The following is a 19,909-nucleotide window of genomic DNA, read 5'->3' as shown; positions in this document are numbered from 1 at the left end:
CATTGTGCACACCAGCAAGAGGCGGAGGTAATGCTAATCGATACGCAACAGGTCCAACCTTTTCCAAAATCTCGAAAGGTCCAATGTAACGAGGGCTAAGCTTACCCTTAACATTGAATCTCATCACACCCTTCATTGGTGAGACCTTCAGAAAGACTTTCTCTCCAACTTGAAATTCCAAATCGGTCCTTCTCTTATCAGCATAAGATTTCTGTCTCGATGGCGAGACTTAATCCTTTCTCTTATCATATCTACCATAGCACTTGTAGCTTCAATCATCTCGGGACCTAAGACTTTTCTTTCACTGTCTCGATCCAGTACAAAGGTGTCCTACAAGTACTGCCATACAAAGCCTTGAATGGAGCCATGCCTATTGTTGCTTGATAACTGTTGTTATAGGCAAACTCAACTAAAGCTAGGTGTTCAACCCAATTTCCACCCATATCCACCACACAAGATCTGAGCATGTCTTCCAATGTCTGAATTGTCCGCTCGGATTGTCCATCGGCTGTGGATGATGAGCTGTACTCAAGTTCAATTGGGTTCCCAAGGCCTTCCGCAAACTGTTCCAAAACCTTGAGGTGAACCTAGGATCACGATCCGAGACAATACTCAATGGCACACCATGCAGACGAACCACATTATCCACATAAAGCCTGGCTAGCTTATCCAGAGTATGAGTGATCTTCATAGGAATGAAATGGGCTGATTTGGTCAACCTATCAACAATCACCCACACGGTGTCATTGCCTTTACTTGTCCGAGGCAAGCTAGTCACAAAGTCCATGGAGATATCTTCCCACTTCCAACTAGGAATAGGAAGGGGTTGAAGTAATCCGGATGGAGGTTGTCGAACGGCTTTCACACGCTGGCAAGTCTCACACTTGGCAACAAAATCATCAACATCCGCCTTTAAACCAATCCACCAAAAATGTTCCTTCAAGTCCTTGTACATCTTGGTGCTTCCGGGTGTCTGATAAAGAGTGACCTGGTGTGCTTCCTTCAATATTTCTTTCTTAACTTCTTCATTTGCGAGGCCACACGGTCTTCCTCTAAACAACAAAGCACCATCCATGGATATACCAAAGTCGGGGTCCGACTCGGGATTCGAAGAAATCTTCTCAACTTTGGTCAAAAACTCCCTGATCGGAACTCTGTGAGCAACAATCTTATCTCTAAGACCAGATCTTGCCGTCATGGCGAGAAAGAATACAATCGGAATTCTCGGGGACGATTTCCAAACCAAAAATCTCAATAGAAGACCACAATGGTAACCTCAAAGCATTTAAATCCAAAGTCTTCTTCTGGTTCTTCCTACTAAGAGCATCAGCAACAACATTTGCTTTCCCAGGATGATCTTGAATATCACAATCATAATCGGAGACTAGTTCCAACCATCTCCTTTGTCTCATGTTCAACTCCTTTTGGGTAAAGAAATATTTCAAACTCTTATGATCCGTGAAAATGGCAATCTTCTCACCGTAAAGATAATGTCTCCAAATCTTCAAAGCAAAGACAACGGCGGCAAGTTCTAGATCGTGAGTGGGGTAATTCCGCTCATAATCCTTCGATTGCCGAGAAGCATAGGCTACGACCTTGCCATGTTGCATCAGTACACAACCCAAACCAATCTTTGACGCATCGGTATAAACTGTCATACCACCGGAACTATCGGGTATAGTCAAAACCGGGGCACTTGTCAATCTATCTTTCAACTCTTGGAAATTCTTCTCACAGGCGTCAGACCAAACAAACTTCTCTTCTTTCCTGGTCAACTTAGTCATAGGAGCAGCCAAACGAGAAAAATTCTCAATAAACCTTCGGTAGTAACCCGCCAATCCAAGAAAACTTCTTATTTCCGTTCTTGACTTCGGTCTCTCCCAATCAGCCCACGGCTTGGACCTTTTCGGGATCGACACGAATACCTTCGGCTGAAACTACATGACCAAGGAAAACCACTCTCTTAAGCCGGAAATCACACTTGCTAAACTTAGCAAACAACTTCTTTTCCCGCAACCTTTGCAAAGTGAAACTTAGATGACTCGCATGCTCTTCTTCGCTCTTCGAATAGATCAAGATGTCATCAATGAAAACAATCACAAACTTATCAAGCACATCATGAAATACTCGGTTCATGAGGTCCATGAATACCGCAGGAGCATTGGTCAATCCGAAAGGCATGACTCTAAACTCGTAGTGACCATACCGCGTTCGGAAAGCTGTCTTGAAGATATCACTAGACTTCACTTTCAATTGGTGATATCCGGACCTTAAGTCAATCTTCGAGAACACAACTGCACCCTTCAAGCGATCGAAGAGATCATCGATTACGGGCAGCGGATATCTATTCTTGATAGTCAACTTATTCAACTCACGGTAGTCGATGCACAAGCGCATACTACGGTCTTTCTTCTTGACGAACAAGACCGGAGCTCCCCAAGGTGACACACTAGGCTGTCACGAAACCTCTATCAATGAGCTCATTCAACTGATTTTGCAACTCTTTCAACTCGGTAGGAGCCATCCTATACGGAGCTTTAGATACCGGAGCGACACCGGGGACGAGATCAATAGAGAATTCGACATCTCTGTCCGGAGGCACTCCGATAGATCATCGGGAAGACATCAACAAAGTCGCGGAGACAACTCGACTTCATCGACTCTTTTCTCCACTATACCCTTGCCTTCGGATGAAGCATCATCCACTAGGGCATAGACTTGCATCGGTCGCAGACAGCACCTTCTTACAAACCCTTCTCTTTTCACCTTGAAATTCAAAGACCGGACTTCCACAAATATGGAACTGAATCTTCTTTGAGGAACAAAGGAACACGGCTTTGTGGGCTGTCAACCAATCAATTCCCAAAATAACATCGAAGTCCTTCATGTCAAGAATCACAAAATTGGCTTCCAAGTTCTTCTCACCAATCAACACGGGACATTTAGATAACCCCTTATCTAGTTTCACAACAGGACAGTAGGTGTACTAATCAATAAACAACTAGACAACTTCTCGGGGATTAGGTTAGTCTTCTTGATGAATGCGAGATGACATGAACGAATGAGATGCACCCGTATCAAATAAGACAAATGCGAAATAGAAGCGACTAACAATGTACCTGTAATCACATCATGGCTTGGATCCTGCTCGATCTTGGAAATACTGAAAACTCTACCGAGAGGGAGGAGCAGGAGCACTCTTCACCCGTGGGGCGGCTCTTTGGGCGAGGCCGCCCGGACGAGCACGAGCAAAATGACCAGCTTGCTTGCGGTAGAAGCAAACGGGATTGCTTTGGATCCAACGGGGGTGGCTGCAATGAGAGGGCTCTCGAACAAAAGGCCTTGCACTCGCACTTGCACTTGCACTTGCATTTGCTGGTGGTCGGTTTCCGCCATCTTTGTTAAAACTGGCCGGACTCTGCTGAAAACCCGTGTTACGACCTACACTCTTAGCACGAAAGGTAGGAGGTGGGGTAGGGTGTAGGTCTCACATAACGACGGTCATTGCGATCCACCAAACCAGAATTCCTTGTTGCCAAGGCTTTTGCACACGAGCACTTTCCTTCTCTGTTTCTTCCAACTTCTTCGAGTTCTGCACCACTTGAGCATAGCTCACTATAGGCTGGATTTGTGAGATAAGCTTTAATGGCGGGCGCAGTCCTTTGAAGAACTTCTTTGCTTTCGCGAGGTCTTCCTTCAAAGAATGCGGAGCAAAGAAATGAAGCTCCTCGAACTTCTGTTGGTACTCCAACACGGACAAAGTTCCTTGAGTCGGAATCATAAACTCAGCTTCCTTTGCATCCTTCACCGCCTCGGGAAAGTAGTTCATACAAAAAGCCTCTTTGAATAACTCCCAAGTTACAACTCCCTGCATGCAAACCTTCCAAAACAGGACGAGTGGAAATCCACCATGCATCAGCTTCTTGTTGCAACACGCTCAAACCAAACAAAATCTTACGAGCTTCCGAGCATTGCAGATGCCGGAAAGCCTTCTCCAACTCACGAAGCCACTTGTTAGGAAACAAGGGGTCCTTGGTAACTCCGGTAAAAGTGGGTACTTGCATCTTGGGAAAACTCTCCATCGGGCGAGTATGAGGAGTTCCAGCTAAACCTCCCGCATTCGGGACTGCGGCATGAGGATTCACATTAGCACCAGCCCGGGTCTCATTATGCGAGTCATGAAACCCACCAACATCTGGTTGAACCGAGCTGCTTGCTTTCTTGCATCATATTGCCCATAATATTGGCAATATCTCGAACTCAAACTTCCAACATTCGGGGCACCGGGGGATCTCATGAGTACCCCGATCAGCATTTGGTATCTCACCACCTCCATGAGGTACTTCACCACCTCCCGAGGTACTTCACCACCTCCATGACCACTTTGGATTCACCACGCCCACTTCTCGGAGTAACCATTACGCAAAACCGAGAACATCAAAATACCGAATTTCGAAGATTCAACATAAACCACAAGTCCAAATGATTTGAAAACTTAAATCATGCTCAAATATATCCATATAGTCATCAAACAATATTCCATAAGGCAAAAATCACATTTTCCAAAAATTCAACAGCAAATGAGGTCACTGTGACCATTGGTCGAGTGGTTGGTCGAGTGACCCAGTCGACCAATCGGTCGACCAATGAAAACGAGAATGCGAAAATTCGCATTATAAGCCTCATTTCCACATTCCAACCTCATTCTAACTTCTTCCAAAGGTGAGAGAGCTCTAGGGAAAATATCCAAGAGTTCCCACAAGTGTTCTTGAGGTGATTTAGTGCTTCAACAACAACACCACAACACACCATCTTCACAAACAAGGTAAATCTCTCATTCTTTCTTCCATTTTCATCTTCTCATGCTTGCATTTCAATAAAAACCATGCTTTACTTGTATCCAATGCTAGACATCATGCTTAGGAATGCTTAGAAACATATTCCCTAGGTTTCAAACACAATGACATGCATAGACAACAAGTTTTAACACATTTGGTGCTCATCTCGCAAAGTTTTATATCGAAATCGATATCTTTAGAAAAATTTCGTTTTCTCTCAAACCGCTTGAAATTTTCGCACGAGATCAAATGCTACATGCTCAAGATGACATTGTAGATAGGTCCATACAATTTGATTTAACCAATTTCAACTTTTCAAAAATCCAATTTTGACCTAAATTGCAAAATCCCCAAATTTCTTCTTGCTGAATTTTTCGCTTTAATCCATGTTTTCGATCGATTTTCATCAAAACAACTTCATAGACATGAAATTCCAAGTATTGTGCACATGCTAGTATGTTCAAATCAAATTTCCCCCAAATTTGAAATTTTCCGAAAAAAATTACGAAAATACCCTTTTGGCTCAAATCTTGAAATAGCACTAATTGGAAATGTCTCTTGTCTCTTCCACGGATACATCATGCGAGAGGGGAGGACGAGGAGGAGGTAGAGGTCGAGGTCGCATCGTAGGTGCTCTCGGGGCGAGAGGTCGGGTTCCTTTCGAGCCCGGAGAGGAGGTTAGGAGACCGGACCTATTTGACACACCTCGGGCCGAGTTTCTATACGAGGCCTACTTCAGCTATTGTAACATCGAGATGGGGCGTCTACTTCACTTACGCCAGCTCGGAGCCTTCGGGGATCCGGCAGAGGTTCGACACTTTACGGTGGACTCACCTCTTCACCGAGGATTTGCCGGTATACCGGAGCTAGTGAGGTTGTTCTTCAGCAACCTTACTTACACGGAGGAGGCTCGGGGCCGGGGACATCCACTCGGACTTGTCCTCGGGAGCGGGGTCCTTCGGACTCGGATTCGCTTCTCCACCCGGACAACGGCCGAGATCTTGCGGGTCCCTTACTACCCACAGCGGTGTGTGTGGATACTGCGGGCAGGACTGGACAGACCATCGATGCCGTACGAGCTTCGCGAGATATGCTCTACGCTATGGGATAGCCGCCGATGCTTCACACCGTGGACTAGCGGACGGATGACGGGTTCTGCACGTATTATCGGTCGCATAGTCGGCCGAAACATCATGCCGAAAGCTGGACATCACCATCGGGTCACGGTGATGGAGGCCTTGGTCATTTACCGCATCTACATGGGCTTCGAGATCGATCTCTCCTACATCATTCAGCGGGTCATGCTTGGACTTAGTTCTGCGGCCTAGCATGCGGAACCTTTGCTATGGGAGGCTTCGACTTTGATCTTCGGGCATTTCGGGGTGAGTTTCGAGGATACTCCGATGGACACTAGATCACGGGGATACCCCATTGGGACTCGGACCATTCGACGGATGAGACTACATCGGTTAGAGAGATCTCCTGGTCCGAGAGGGTGAGGATGATGATGAATCGGAGGATGAGGATGAGGGATCGAGAGGATGGAGGAGAGGATATCGGTCCCGATAGTGATGATCAGGCCGGAGATGATCTGAGATATGCGCGAGGCTGAGCCCGTGCATCACGAGTTTCCTTCATCACACTTCGAGGCGGGCGGCCCTTCACATGCGGTTCCGGAGACTTCGGATCTTGGTGCACGAGATGAGATCGATGACTTCCATGCTAGAGAGGATGGAGGTCGGACAGGAGCAGATGTACGAGAGGATGGAGTCTCGACAGACGAGGATAGAGCGTCGGTGACTCGGCTAGCGAGAGGAGTTCGGAGCATATAGAGATCGAGTAGATCACCTAGATAGACTGTACTTTAGGATTTTCCATTTATGCTTTTCGGATGTAATCATTGTAAAAACTTTTGAAATTAATGAAGTTCATTTTGTTTCTCTTTAATTATTGTATATTATGCACTTTTATTTTCCTTGCATTAGTGACATTTGTTCAAGTATAATTATGGTATGTTATTCGGAAATGTTCTGTTATGCCTCAAAGTTCAAGTTTCTAATTCGGTGTTCTATTATTCACTTCTAAGAGTAGAAGAGTCATTTCGGATCAATGACTCGAGAATGTTCAGTTGTTGTCTTTTGTGGTTAGGATCTCCTCGAACCTTGGGCTCGATACCAATCATGTCACGCCCTCCCGGCCCGGTACCCTATCCGGCATACCCGAGAGTGTGATCCACGGCCCGAAGATCGGGTATCGAGTGATCAACCTCCCACATAAACAATAACATAATCATGAACAACCATAACAAGAGTGCGGAAGATAAATCATAGATCCAATAATGAAAGAATGAATCATAAACGAAACGGAATAATAGATATAATCGAGTGTCAAACGAGATAAGTAAAGTGAAGCAAAAATCCCACTTTACATCCAGCGGAAAAGTAGCTCTAAAGAATAAACTAGATAAAATCTAATCCCAGTAGCAAGTACATTGGGTAACTAAATTATTCTCCACTTTGTAGACGACATCCTTGTAGGTGTAGATCTCATAGATAGCACAAGGACGCTTCCACTCAATGGTCGGACTAAGCATCGTACGGAGCATAACCACCCGTGGGATCTTCGGAGTAATTGTGGTAACCGCAATCACCTTCACGGAGATATGTCTCTTCGCCTTGCGCTTCCTCATAGGAACCGTCATAGTACTCAGTACTGCAGGATAGTCTAACAAAATTGTACAATAAAGGAATGAGTTTCAAAGAAACTCGGTAAAGGCGATTAAAATCCATAATAACATAAATGGCGGGATTCCGAACAATCATAAATGCAATATGATATGAGACAAACAATGAATGAATGAATCTAACTCTAAGTATGCTTTGGTCTCTATTGGCGAGACATGCTTTAAGTCATAGCACCGTACTTCTTTAGGAAAGTCCACTCACATCCTCAACCATTTAAGATATCTTGGATTCTCTCACGGATCATTTCACCGGTCTTGAGCAGCCGATTGGTAATGGGTCCTTCATCCCTCGGGACAAACCTTTGGCAGGGGGTTAAGTCAACACACTCTCTCACAACCATTTGGTATAAGTACTTTGGCGCATGTCGGGGGTAATACCTAGCCAAATGCAAGTCTTCTACTTGGTTACATCAAGTCGGATCCAGATACTTCCATTCCTCGTCCCTGACGATCCTTTCCGGTATCCTTCACACTAGAGTCAGCGTATCCTATGGCACCGACCAACTCGGACTACGGACTCATCAACCCTATTGGTTATCCACATATGTTAAACGGGAAGCTCTCACGTCCTCTCACGGGTTGGTTACCGGTCTTAAGCGCCCGTGAGCCCAAGTCTAACCATATGCAACCCTACCAATAAATGGCCCCCACAATGTGATTCCTGTCCTCTCACGGGTTGGTTACCGGTCTTGAGCGCCCATGAATCCCCATTGCTACCACGGGTCGTTCGGTCTCAATACCCCTCCGATTAGGGTCGACATAACGAGGACATCCTAGCCAAACACTACTAGACAATCCTATATATGTCATCCAACAGTTTAGGAAGGTGTCCAGAGGGCATCTCCGGAAATATCCCACAATATTCCCGTAGTAGTCCAAGGACAGAAGTGTCGGAAGGACACCTCTCCTTTCCAAACCATACGTAAGCATACACATGCATCAATTCATATCATCACATATATGGTAACTCCATATAAGGAAAGAAATCAATATTTACAATCACTTGTATAACAATGTTAAGTAAATCATTCATGAATCAATTCAACATGAATAAGTAATGCTACTGTAATCAAAGTTATGCAACAGTAGTATATCATTGTAAGAATCTAATTTAGGAAACATATTAATGATATTCAAATATAGAAACTAGATTCATGCTATCTATGTAATTAAGGAAATAACCATCCTTACCTTTTATAACTCGCAAAGAATCCAAAGAAATCAAGTAAGATCTTGGCAAACTTGAGAAGAAGGTCCTAAACAAGTATATACAACATATTAGGAAAGATCCCTAACAGAAAATATATCAAGACATCCGAAGCAGACCAATTCTGGAGTTGCTTTGTACTCATTGGTCGAGTGGATTGGTCGAGTGGTCCAGTCGACCAATCAGTCGACCAATGCAGACAGTAGCTTAGAAAATCAGAGTTTTGAGATATGAAATCCGAATTTGGTGCTTCAAAAGGGTACTAATCAAGGGGTAGACTACATCAGTAGTATTCTAACATATATGGGACCTCAAAACACTAATCAAATCAAGGTATCAAGATCCAAATTAGGAAACAAAAAGTTACCATAAATAAATCAAACATGGATCTTGATGAATTTTGAAATAGAAAACAAAGATAAGAACTATAGGAGGATGGATCATTGCTTTTGGTAATGAAAACATGAAAACATGCATAGGTCTTCATGGAATAAGGCTTAGAAGCATAAATCTAAATAAGGAAATAAAACCTACCATATATGTACTATCATGCATCATGAAGAACACATAGTAAGGTAGAAGAGAGCAACTAGAATTCTATGGATTATGGATCATAGAAAGAAAACACCACCATTAACCACTAACATGATCAATGAAAGAAGATCCAAAGAGATCAGAATTCAGATTAGGAAATTAACAGAGATTAAATCATGGTTTGATCATGAATCCTTCAAAAGCTTGCAATGATCATGGTTAAGATCATTGTTCTAGCCTTAAATCCTTAGGATGATCATGAGAACATGTTCAGAGATGTTTGCAACGAGAGGATGCAGCATCTCTTCCACGTCTCAACTCAAAAAGGAAAGAAAAACAAAGATGTAGGAGAAGAAGAGAGAGTAGACATACCTTTTGATGCAAAAAGAAGAGTTCCGACGAAGATCCGCCAAGAAAACTCCAAGGATGCAAGAGAGATAACTTGCAGAGGTCTTTGGTTCGTTCCAGAGGGTTTGGAGGCAGCAAATACGAAGTGGACTCGAGGTTAGACTTAAATAGAGCAAGAATCAACCTAATTGCCAAAGACAGCACCCATTGGTCGAGTGGATTGGTCGACTGGCCCGATCGACCAATCAGTCGACCAATGCGAGACAACAAGGCCAAAACAGGGAATTGAAGGCCCAGATCAAATCCAAACCTAAAGGGGTTTTGTACACAAGTCAAGTGACTTACCTAGTAGGTAGAAATGCCTTCAAACCAAGATAAAGAGCACTCCAAGTCCATCAACTAATTAGATCTTCATCAGGATTCTGTTTCCCCCAAAAAAACCCCCACCACCCCCAGACAAACCCCCCCCCCCCCCCCCCCCCCGGGGGCCCCCCCCCCCCCCCCCCTCCCCCCGCCCCCCCCCCCCCCCCCACCACCCCCGCCCGGGGGGGGGGGTTGGCCGCCCCACCCCCCCACCCACCCCCCACAAACAAAAAAAAAATCCCGCCTCATCCAATGCATCATTCACCCTCCTCTTCTCTTGTTTCTTCTTCCCCTTTTCTTTCTCCATCTCTCTAACTGCCTTCATGATATCAGCATTCGCCTCAATGCACGTGGCTACATCCTTTGAACTACCAGTGATGTGAGCCTTAAACTTGCTTGTGTCACCTGAGTTCAACTCCTTACCACAGAAGTTGTATTTGTTTCTCTTGTTGCCATCAATAGCAACACAATAATGCCATGCAGGATCAATCCCTCCCCCTCATTGCAGGCCCAACTCCCTGTGGCTGTGGCTGTCCCTAGCCCTGTTGTACTCCCTATGAACCTGCTCCTCTGCCATTGCTAGACATGATAACTATTGCAACAAAAATGATTGCATAAACAATTAAACAATACCAAAATAATATTTTAAACAATATTTAAATTTTTTTCAAAAAAAGAAAAGGCTACCATATCAAAATCGACAATGAAACCACACGAGCAGCACTTGAAAATAATTATATAGGTATTTCATAATTTTCTCTAATTTTCAAAATCATTTCCCTTATTTGTACCTAGTTTTTTCCTCTCTTTTTTATAATTATTAATATATTTTATATTAATATTTAATAAATTTCAAAAAATAAAATAATTATTTATTGGGTCGAAAAATATTCCGACTCCGTGAGTCTGTAGATGGGCCCATAGAGATTCACATATATTTTTTCAATCACGATACAACACATATATCATGCAAAAAGCAAGCACTTGCAATGTAGAAAAATACAATTTTTGACGCCTGAAAATAAATAAATAAATTACTTGGCAAAAAAAATTCCAACTCCATGAGTTTGTAGATCAGCCTACTGTACCAACATATATTAATTTCATACCCATCCAACAACATTATGGCATACATTTAAAAAATAAAATAAAATAAAAAGTTTAGAGAACAATAGTTATCTCTCAGATGAAAAACTCCACAAAACACCCAGATCTGTGTGAAATATCGCGAAAATGCTATACCCGTCAATAATGAAGTGAGAACTAATGTCACATCCACCCAGTTGATACCCTATCTGGCATACCCGAGTGTGTGATCCACAGCCCCTAAGATCAAGATCGAGGAAATCAACCTCTCACATTCACAATAATATAATCAAGAACAAGACTAAATCAAGGTTATCAATATTATTTAGAAGATCAAAGCAATGTAACAAAATAACATCAAAGTGCGGAAATGATACCAATATATATAATCAAAAGGTAGAGTGAGGTGGAATATCACTCCACATGTCACAGCGGAAATGTAGCTTGGAACTAAAAGAAAAGATTACAATTGATTCCCAAAAGAAAGGAAAGAAAGAAGTAATCAAACTAAACTAGAGTTTCTTCTACTTTATAAAGAACGTCTTCATAAACATAAACTTCAGAAATTAAGGACGGCCGCTTCCACTCCAAGGTAGGGCTAATCCTAGTACGTAGCATGATCACCCGAGGGATCATCACCGAAATCTTTAGAATCGCTAGCACCTTGAGTGAAGTATGCTTCATCGGTTGGCGATTTCTCATATTGGCTGTCATAGTCATCAACACTTGTAAAATAATCTAACAAAAGATATTTGCACGAAAGGAGTGAGTTCAAGAGAACTTAACAAGGCAAGTTATTCCATAACAACATAAATAACATGATAGAAAAAACATAGCATGATGCAAAATGATATGAGATAGACAATGCATGTATGAGTCTAACTCTATGTATGCTGGTCTCTATAGGTAGACATGCTTTAAATCATAGCACCATACTTCTTTGGGTAGGTCATTCACTCTCCCTTAACCATCTTGGTATCTTGGGCTTTGCCGGTGATAGTTGGGTATTGCATCCCTCGGGACATTCCATGGCTGGGATTTAGGTCACCGCTCTCTCACATCACCATTGGTCTAAGTATTGGCGCATGTCAAGGTAAAGCTTAGCCAAATGCAAGTCATCTACTTGGTTATATCAACTTAGATCCAGATACATTTCGGTAGCCTTCACACTAGAGTCAGCGTATCCTATGGCTACAACCAACTCGGACTACAGACTCATTAACCCTATTGGTCATCCATAAATAATATACGAGAAGCTCTCATGTCCTCTCACGAGTTGGCTACCGATCTTGAGCACTCATGAGCCCAAGTCTACTATTTGCAACCCTACCAATGAATGGTCTCTCACGAGTATCCACAATGTGATTCATGTCATCTCACGGATATAACTCACCGGTCTTGAGCGCCCATAAATCCCCATTGCTACCACGGGTTACTCGGTCTCAATACCCTTTCGAATCGGGTACGATATAACAGGGACATCCTAGCCAAACATTGCTAGACAAGTCCTAGGTATGACAACCGATAATCCGGGAAAGCATCAAAGGGCACCATAAAAAAATATCACATACTATTCCCACTGATGTCCAAGGACAAAAATGTCAAAAGGACATTCCCGAATCCCAAATCATACCTAAATCAATCGCATCCCAATTCAGTTATAACATACACAACTGATATCTCATCATATAAGAATACAATAAAACAAGATTAATTGAATATGCAATATATATGAGTAAAAGCCCATACATGATCAAGTACATAAAGGAAATATAAAAGTAAGATCCTATTGTACTTACAACGGTCATATCATAATTAGAAACTACAATATCAGTAGCAAATCTATGTGTTTCCCAATTTTGAAACTAGGATTCATGCAATCTATGTTAATATGGAAACAACTATCCTTACCTTAAATAGATTTGAAGATATTTTGAACGAACAAAAGAACCGATCCAAAGTTAGAAAACAAACCCTAAACAAGCATTAAAGAATCATTAGGAAGCAATCCTAAATGAATAGACATCAAATGGATCAAGACAGATGAAGAAATCCCTTGCTGTCATGCTGGGAAGACTGACTGGGCAGATTGGTCCAGTCGACCCAGGCAGTCGACCCAATGAATAGTACGCATCCAAAATCTGATTTTTTATCCGAAACCTATTCTACAAGATTCGGATTGCTACGAAACTTGGAGGAATCTCTAAAACAGTAATCTAAGACTAACTAGCATAGATTATACATCAAACAACGATCAAAACCAATACTTACTAATTTAGAATCATAACTTTTTAATTTGATAAAATCATAGTTTTCAATGAAAACAAGCTATGAACTCAAGAAAAGAACTAGAGATGATGAGATCTCATTCTAGTAGATTAACACAATAAATCAAGGATATGAATAATCATGAAGATGCATCTATTATGCTAGGGAAATCAAATCAAGAGTATGATCATAGTTTCATGAAGAAATCATAAGAATCATGGTTAAGATTAAGTATGAAGATCATAGCATATAAGAATGAATGGAGATTATAGAAGAGATGATTGCAAGGATGCAGCATCTTCTTCATAATCTCAATACGAGAGAATAGATCATAGTAAGAGTAGATCAATATCATACAAGAGAGATTACTAACCTTTGATTGAAGAACAAGAGAGGAAACTTGAGAATTCACAAGAGCTCTTCACCAACATCAAGGAGAGGTTTTGAGAGGAGTTCTCCACGTTCTCTAGGGGTTTTAGAAACAAAGGAGGCTAAGAAACATGAAGTTCTATTATATAGAGCATCATAAACTTAAACAGAGGATCTTGCACAGATTCTATCTCTGTGGGTCTATTGGCCTAGTTGACCCAGGTAGTTGACCCAGACTGTCAGCAAAGCCTAAATCAGAAAAATGAAGGTCCAACTCTTGTCAAAATCAAATGGGCTTCTCACAACATAAACTATAACTCACCTAGCATGGAGGAATGCCTTCAAACCATGTCCAACCAAGCTCTAAGTTCATCAACCATACATCCCTTCATCAAGGTGTAGTCTCTTTCCTAACTCCATCAAGGTCTCCAAGTATGGGGCATCATCGTCAATCTCCATGGGTTCAGAGTCAAACACCATGTCTTCCACTGATATGGCCCATAGTTGACTTTCACTTTTACTTCGGGTCTTTGGACCTACAAACAACAGAGTTTCCGGGTTAAGGTTAGGGCCGGGTTTCACAACTAAGGTTTTATGTCAAAGATCAAATGAAAATATGGCAAAAATGCCAAGAATTAGGAGAGAGAGAAGCTTTGGGGGAGGTTTGGAGAGGAAAGAGAAAATCCCAAGAATAATGAGATAATTCACCCAAAATTCAGCGACTTCTCACTTATATCACTGAAAATATCGCCAGTTTGATGATAAAATGGAGAGATATTGTGCGATATCTCAACGATATCCCACCAGTTCAAATATCACCTTCGGTTTCGATTCGCCATGAACCGAAACCGCCAAAATTTGGTGATATTGCATACCATTCCCATAAGCACGAGTCCCATATTCACCCAGACTCATAGGTTGGGGGACTAATAATACAGTTGGACTGAATAGGACTAGCAAGGCAACTTAGAAATGGTTGATCTGGTCGACTAGGGTAAGTGGCCTAAATGGGTCTTGCTTGGGTCCTGCGCATTAAATGCGCAAAACCATCAAGCCACACATCTCGGACCGTTAGATCGAAATTACGATTGAGATTGAACGGTCTGAAATCTTGGCTTGACAGTTATGCGCACAATTTCCAAGGAGTCTGAATCCAGTGAGGTTATGAGATACTCGACGAGCACTCCAAGATTTATAGAGGAAATCCCAAACAGTCGTGGATTGACTAGGTCTAATAGCCGCATACCATATTTGAGTGGGACACTATGACACATGGGGATGCCCTACATCCTATGATAAAAAATTCAAGAACTACTATACATCTAATAGACTACGGTAAACGCCTTAAATCTATATAAACCCAACTATTCAACATATAGAGGTAGGTTCTCACTATTCACTCTTAGTGTTCAGCTTTGAGATGACTCACATCCAGAGTCATTCCTCAAAGATGTTGTGTTACCACTGACTTAATCGTCGAAGACATCCCCTAAACCACCGGTGGTTGGCCAAGTTGTTTTGCAAATTCCCATCTTCAAGGATAGTAGTGATTAGGTTTTCTAGAGCAACACTAGGGTCTAAATGCTAATATTATAATTAAATACATTTTCTTCAAGGGATTTTCAAGATTTTGCTTTGGAGCAGGCACTGCTCCAAGCAACAAACGACCAAGATTTAAAGTTGGGTGTTAGATTAAATTCTTGCCATGGATTTCGTGCATGTGCAAAACTTCAGATTTTAAGTGAGGACCAGTCCCAGTTTACTTGCTTAAACTCAAACTGAAAAGACACCATGATGTTTCATCACTGTGACCACAGAAATGAAACAACATGATGCCGTTTTACAAGTGCATGAAAAAAGCACCATGTCTTTTTATCACTGTGACCACAGAGTGAAAGGGCATAGTGCCATTTTACAAGTACACAAAACGACAATATACTGTTTCATATGGTTATGGTTTGTTTGGTTCAAAATGAACTGATTCTATGGTCCAACTTAAAGCCAAAGCAAACCAAGTCAATGCCACTTAAAGAGCATTTATGCACATGCAAAAAAATGACGGTCAAGATTAAATTCAAGTAGTTGCTGCTTGTGACACTGCTCCCAAGTAAAACCCATACAAATTGTAGCTAAACCAATAAAACAAAAATAGATTGTGGGACACACCGTAGAAGGACCACCTTTTATTAAGGCAACCACTTGAAGAAGGATAGATTGACACTACCTTCTACCACACATTCCATTTCAAAAGTAATCCTAAGAAAAGGATGATTCCACGTGGTATCGCAACTGTTTGGTAAACTGCAATTGAAAATCTGGAACCTCTTTAGAAATAAGAATCTCATGAAATATGCACGCACCGTTAACACACAAAAAAATAAAGCACGCAAGGCGAATTTCAATAAAAAATAGTAATAACAAATAAATAAATAGGATAAAACAGTTTTTAATTTATTCTGGGTAATCTGTGAGACACACGAGGCTACAAGAGCCGTGTGCTTATAGATTGCTGATTAATTATGGTCTGTTTTCATAAAAGTAAGATTTGCGAGAGATGAGACTTAAAGAGTTATAACTTTTAAGACTTGATTTATCGGTAGCCTACTGGAATTTTTTTGGTAAAAGTAGCCTACTGTACTTGGTCTCCTGGTTAGAAGTAGTAGAAGCGATTGATGATTACTTCTGAACTTACTTCTGTTCATTCAGTTCTCAGCGATGCAGCTGGAATCGCCGGTACTGTTAGTTTTAACTTTTGATTGCTGGAATCTTGATTTTATTTTCGCTCTACTTCTTTCCTTTGTATTGTTTATTTTAAAGAAAAAGCTTTGTAATATTTATGGAAATAAACTTCAAACTAGAATTTTTTTTTTCGGTTCTTTAGTTTTTTAGCTCAAATTGTTTCCTTGTAGGGATGTTTGTGTTTCATGGTATTAGTTACAGATTGTGCCGTTTTCCTGGCGGCATTCGTTTATTTCTGAAAATAGGTCTTGCCTATTATGTTCTAAAGAATTGGGGTCTTCTACCACCAGAAAACCAACTGTTCAAAATAAACAGATATGAAGAAGAAGAATATCGAATTTGAGTTGGACGCTCACAATCAGATTTTACAAAAAACAAGCAATTTGATTTTAATGGGGAATAATTGTTGGATGGGTTTATCTTTTTCGATTCACTGAAGAAAAGGAGCTTTTTATTTATTTATTTATTTTTTTTATAATTTAGAAAAGGTCAATAAATTTTTTTTTTTAAAAATGGACTCTCTCGATTCACTGTATTAAGGAGAACTTGCAGAACAGGAGGCTTGTTACAGATAATAAGCCAATCAACAATAAAAAGCCTCTGAAAGCTTTTCTTGTTTGATACCTCTAGTCTCCATAATATTGCTTCTTGTTTACTAATATTCTTTTTTTTTTTTTGGGTGAAGTACTAATATTCTTCAAGACAGTCTTCTTAACTTTGTTGTAAAATGCTCGGGAAAAGCTATCTAATACCCTTTTGTTTAATGCAGGAAATGTGTTTGCATTTGTGTTGTTTCTTTCGCCTATGTAAGATTAAACCCTCCTCTTGTCTATTTTCATCTTGCGAAGATTCTAAAAGAAAAGAACTCTTTGTCAATGAGGTAAAGAACTTACTGTCTCCTTTGGCAGACCCACATTTAGAAGAATCATCAGAAACAAATCAACAGAAGAGTTCTCTGGTTTGCCTTATATTTATGCTCTGTTGAGTTGCTTGATCTGCTTCTGGTATGGGGTGCCCATTGTATCACCTAATATTATATTGGTTGCGACTGTCAATTCCATTGGGGCACTTTTCCAGTTTACCTATATAATCACGTTTATTACATATACCGAGAAACAAAAGAAGGTATTAGTTTTCCTTTTTTATCTGCAAATGTTGTTGCTCTCATGTCTGTAATTGTATTTGATACAATGAAGATCCATTGATATAATCTCTCTATGTTAATGACAGGTGAAAATGCTAGGACTTTTGCTTGCCGTTTTATGCACATTTGCCTTGATTGTATTTGTCAGCTTGAGGCTGCTTGATTCTCCTATGCGAGAGATCTTTGTTGGATACTTGAGTGCTGCTTCGCTCATATCCATGTTTGCTTCCCCATTGTTTATAATTGTACGTCTATCCAAAATGTCACTCATGCTTTGTTTCTATATAGCACTCATCTGTAGTATGTCCACCTTCTTGGAGATCCTACGCCTGCACTTGAGCAAATGCCCTGATTATTTGGTTTTGCCGTTTTGTTATGTTAATATATGATATATTATTGTTGCCAGAAATTGGTGATCAGAACACGGAGTGTTGAGTTCATGCCATTTCATCTTTCATTTTCAACATTTTTGATGAGCATATCTTTCTTTGCCTATGGAATCCTTAAGGGTGATCCTTTTGTTTATGTAAGTATTCTCAACAACCAAATTTAGGATTTCCTTCAGTTGATGCTTCTTCAATGTTCAATGTTTTGTTTCTTTCGAATTATTATTTTGTGTTGATTAATCTTCAGGTGCCAAATGGGATCGGATCTGTTCTGGGGGTAACACAATTAATGTTGTATGGCTATTACAGCAACATATCCAGAGACTCCACAGAACCCCTCATAACGTCTTTTCATGAATGAAATCTTTCAGACAGAGTTAATAGAATCAATCCACATGCTTTCATTGAGAACTTTTAATCCTTGTATTTTTCTTCCATGAGGTGATGCTTTTATTGTGTTTTGCATGGAGACCTTTGAAGTCAAGACATTGTGACTGCTAGGGAAATATGTACAGGTTTTTTGATAATCAATTAGAAAACTCTTAATGCAAATAAATGATTTTTGGCAATCCCAACACTGTTGGTTCTTTTCTCTTCATCCTTAGACACTACGAAAACAGAAAAAGTATTTGAGAGATGAGGAAAAAGCTGAGTGCACTAGAGAGAGAACATTTGAAAAACTAATTGGAATACATTCGTCAGGCTGCTGAACATTGACTAAGGAAGAAACATTATGGTCACTACTGGAAGCAATAGATTGGTTTGTGCCAGTTGATACTTTTATTGATTTGAAGGGGTTATATCTGGCCTCTGGATGTTTCCCTCAATTGAAAGCGCTACTATCTTCTCCAGCATGAGTGTTAGAAGTGAATAACCATGCATGGTGTATTCTTTTGAATGCACACAAAGATCTTTCAATATTTTGCTTTGTGGTGCTGTTTTTCTTAATCATAAGAAATGGGTTTTTGATGGGGATCCAGAATTGAAATTCTGAATGCTTGAGAGTAGTGGATGACGACTCAAATCGATGATGCTTGTGAACCCCTCTCTCTCTCTCTCTCTCTTTCAGACACAGACACACACACACTCACTCACTCATGTGCCTGTGCAAGAAATGGTATATCCAAAGAGCACATATAAAATAAACGAGAAATAAGAGTTGCCAGACAATGTTGAATTAATTGTATTTGGTTCACTAACTGTAGACATATAAGTATACGAGCTTTTTTGATACTTGATCCCGCACAGAGAAAATAAATGTGTGTTAAAGTGTAATTCTGCGTGCGTGTGGCTGTGGAAATGAAATGTTTGAGAGAGAGATGTCAGCTTCCTTTCATTCTTATAACTAGTGTCAATGGCTAACAAAGCCAAGTTGCTTGCCTATGAAAGTAGTTCTGCAGTGTCCGGTTGTTGACTTCTGTACTTGCCTAATGTAGTGCATGACACTTCAGTAATAAAGTATGCTATATTTGAGACATCTCCCTGGATTTGTTGTAGTTATTCTACCAAGTTCTTAATTCGCAACATTTATAGGGGAAATCCTGTTTGTTACTTTCAAGATGTATTTCAGAATACTTCTTCACCCATATCATGTGAAACATGGAGCCTGTTTGCAAATGTTATATACTGACATTTTTTGAGCTCAAAAACGTGCCCCTTTTGCTGGCACCAGATGAAGCACATATACCGTTTGTCCTTTAATTGCAGTTATGAGAAAGTTTTGTTATATTCTGGATATTTAGATAACACTAACAACATAAAGAGCAACTGCTTACTAGATAACCAATGGAGTGTTTAGAAAGTTTTTAAAAATGAATCATGAATCAAGAAAAGGAATGCTATTTTCTCCACTGCTACTGTTTGATAACTCAGGCTGGTATACAA

The 19,909-nt window shown here is 40.7% G+C and overlaps 1 protein-coding gene across 1 annotated transcript; it reads left to right on the top strand.

Moving 5' to 3' along the window:
• Nucleotides 1-16,237: 16,237 nt before the first annotated feature.
• On the top strand, nt 16,238-19,284 carry LOC149018657 (bidirectional sugar transporter SWEET2a-like). Its single transcript, XM_089154407.1, has 6 exons — nt 16,238-16,489; nt 17,265-17,301; nt 17,404-17,620; nt 17,726-17,884; nt 18,046-18,165; nt 18,273-19,284. The coding sequence occupies exons 1-6, from the start codon at nt 16,429-16,431 to the stop codon at nt 18,384-18,386; spliced, it is 708 nt and encodes a 235-aa protein (XP_089010533.1). The 5' UTR covers nt 16,238-16,428; the 3' UTR covers nt 18,387-19,284.
• The last annotated feature ends 625 nt before the right edge of the window (nt 19,285-19,909 follow it).

The sequence above is a fragment of the Hakea prostrata genome, chromosome 4 (genome assembly GCF_041222555.1).
Source record: "Hakea prostrata isolate BN-2017 chromosome 4, UWA_Hpros_2, whole genome shotgun sequence".
NCBI classification, from domain to species: Eukaryota; Viridiplantae; Streptophyta; class Magnoliopsida; order Proteales; family Proteaceae; genus Hakea; species Hakea prostrata.
The sequence above is the reverse complement of the archived record's forward strand: the minus strand, read 5'-3'. Positions and strand labels throughout refer to the sequence as shown.

What these genes read in the sequence shown, in the direction of transcription:
- LOC149018657 (XM_089154407.1), top strand. Translation starts at nt 16,429, where the DNA reads ATGATTACTTCTGAACTTACTTCTGTTCATTCAGTTCTCAGCGATGCA. An exon ending in CGATGCAGCTGGAATCGCCG is followed by an intron (nt 16,490 to 17,264) that starts GTACTGTTAGTT and finishes TGTTTAATGCAG; the next exon opens with GAAATGTGTTTGCATTTGTG. An exon ending in AGGGTGATCCTTTTGTTTAT is followed by an intron (nt 18,166 to 18,272) that starts GTAAGTATTCTC and finishes ATTAATCTTCAG; the next exon opens with GTGCCAAATGGGATCGGATC.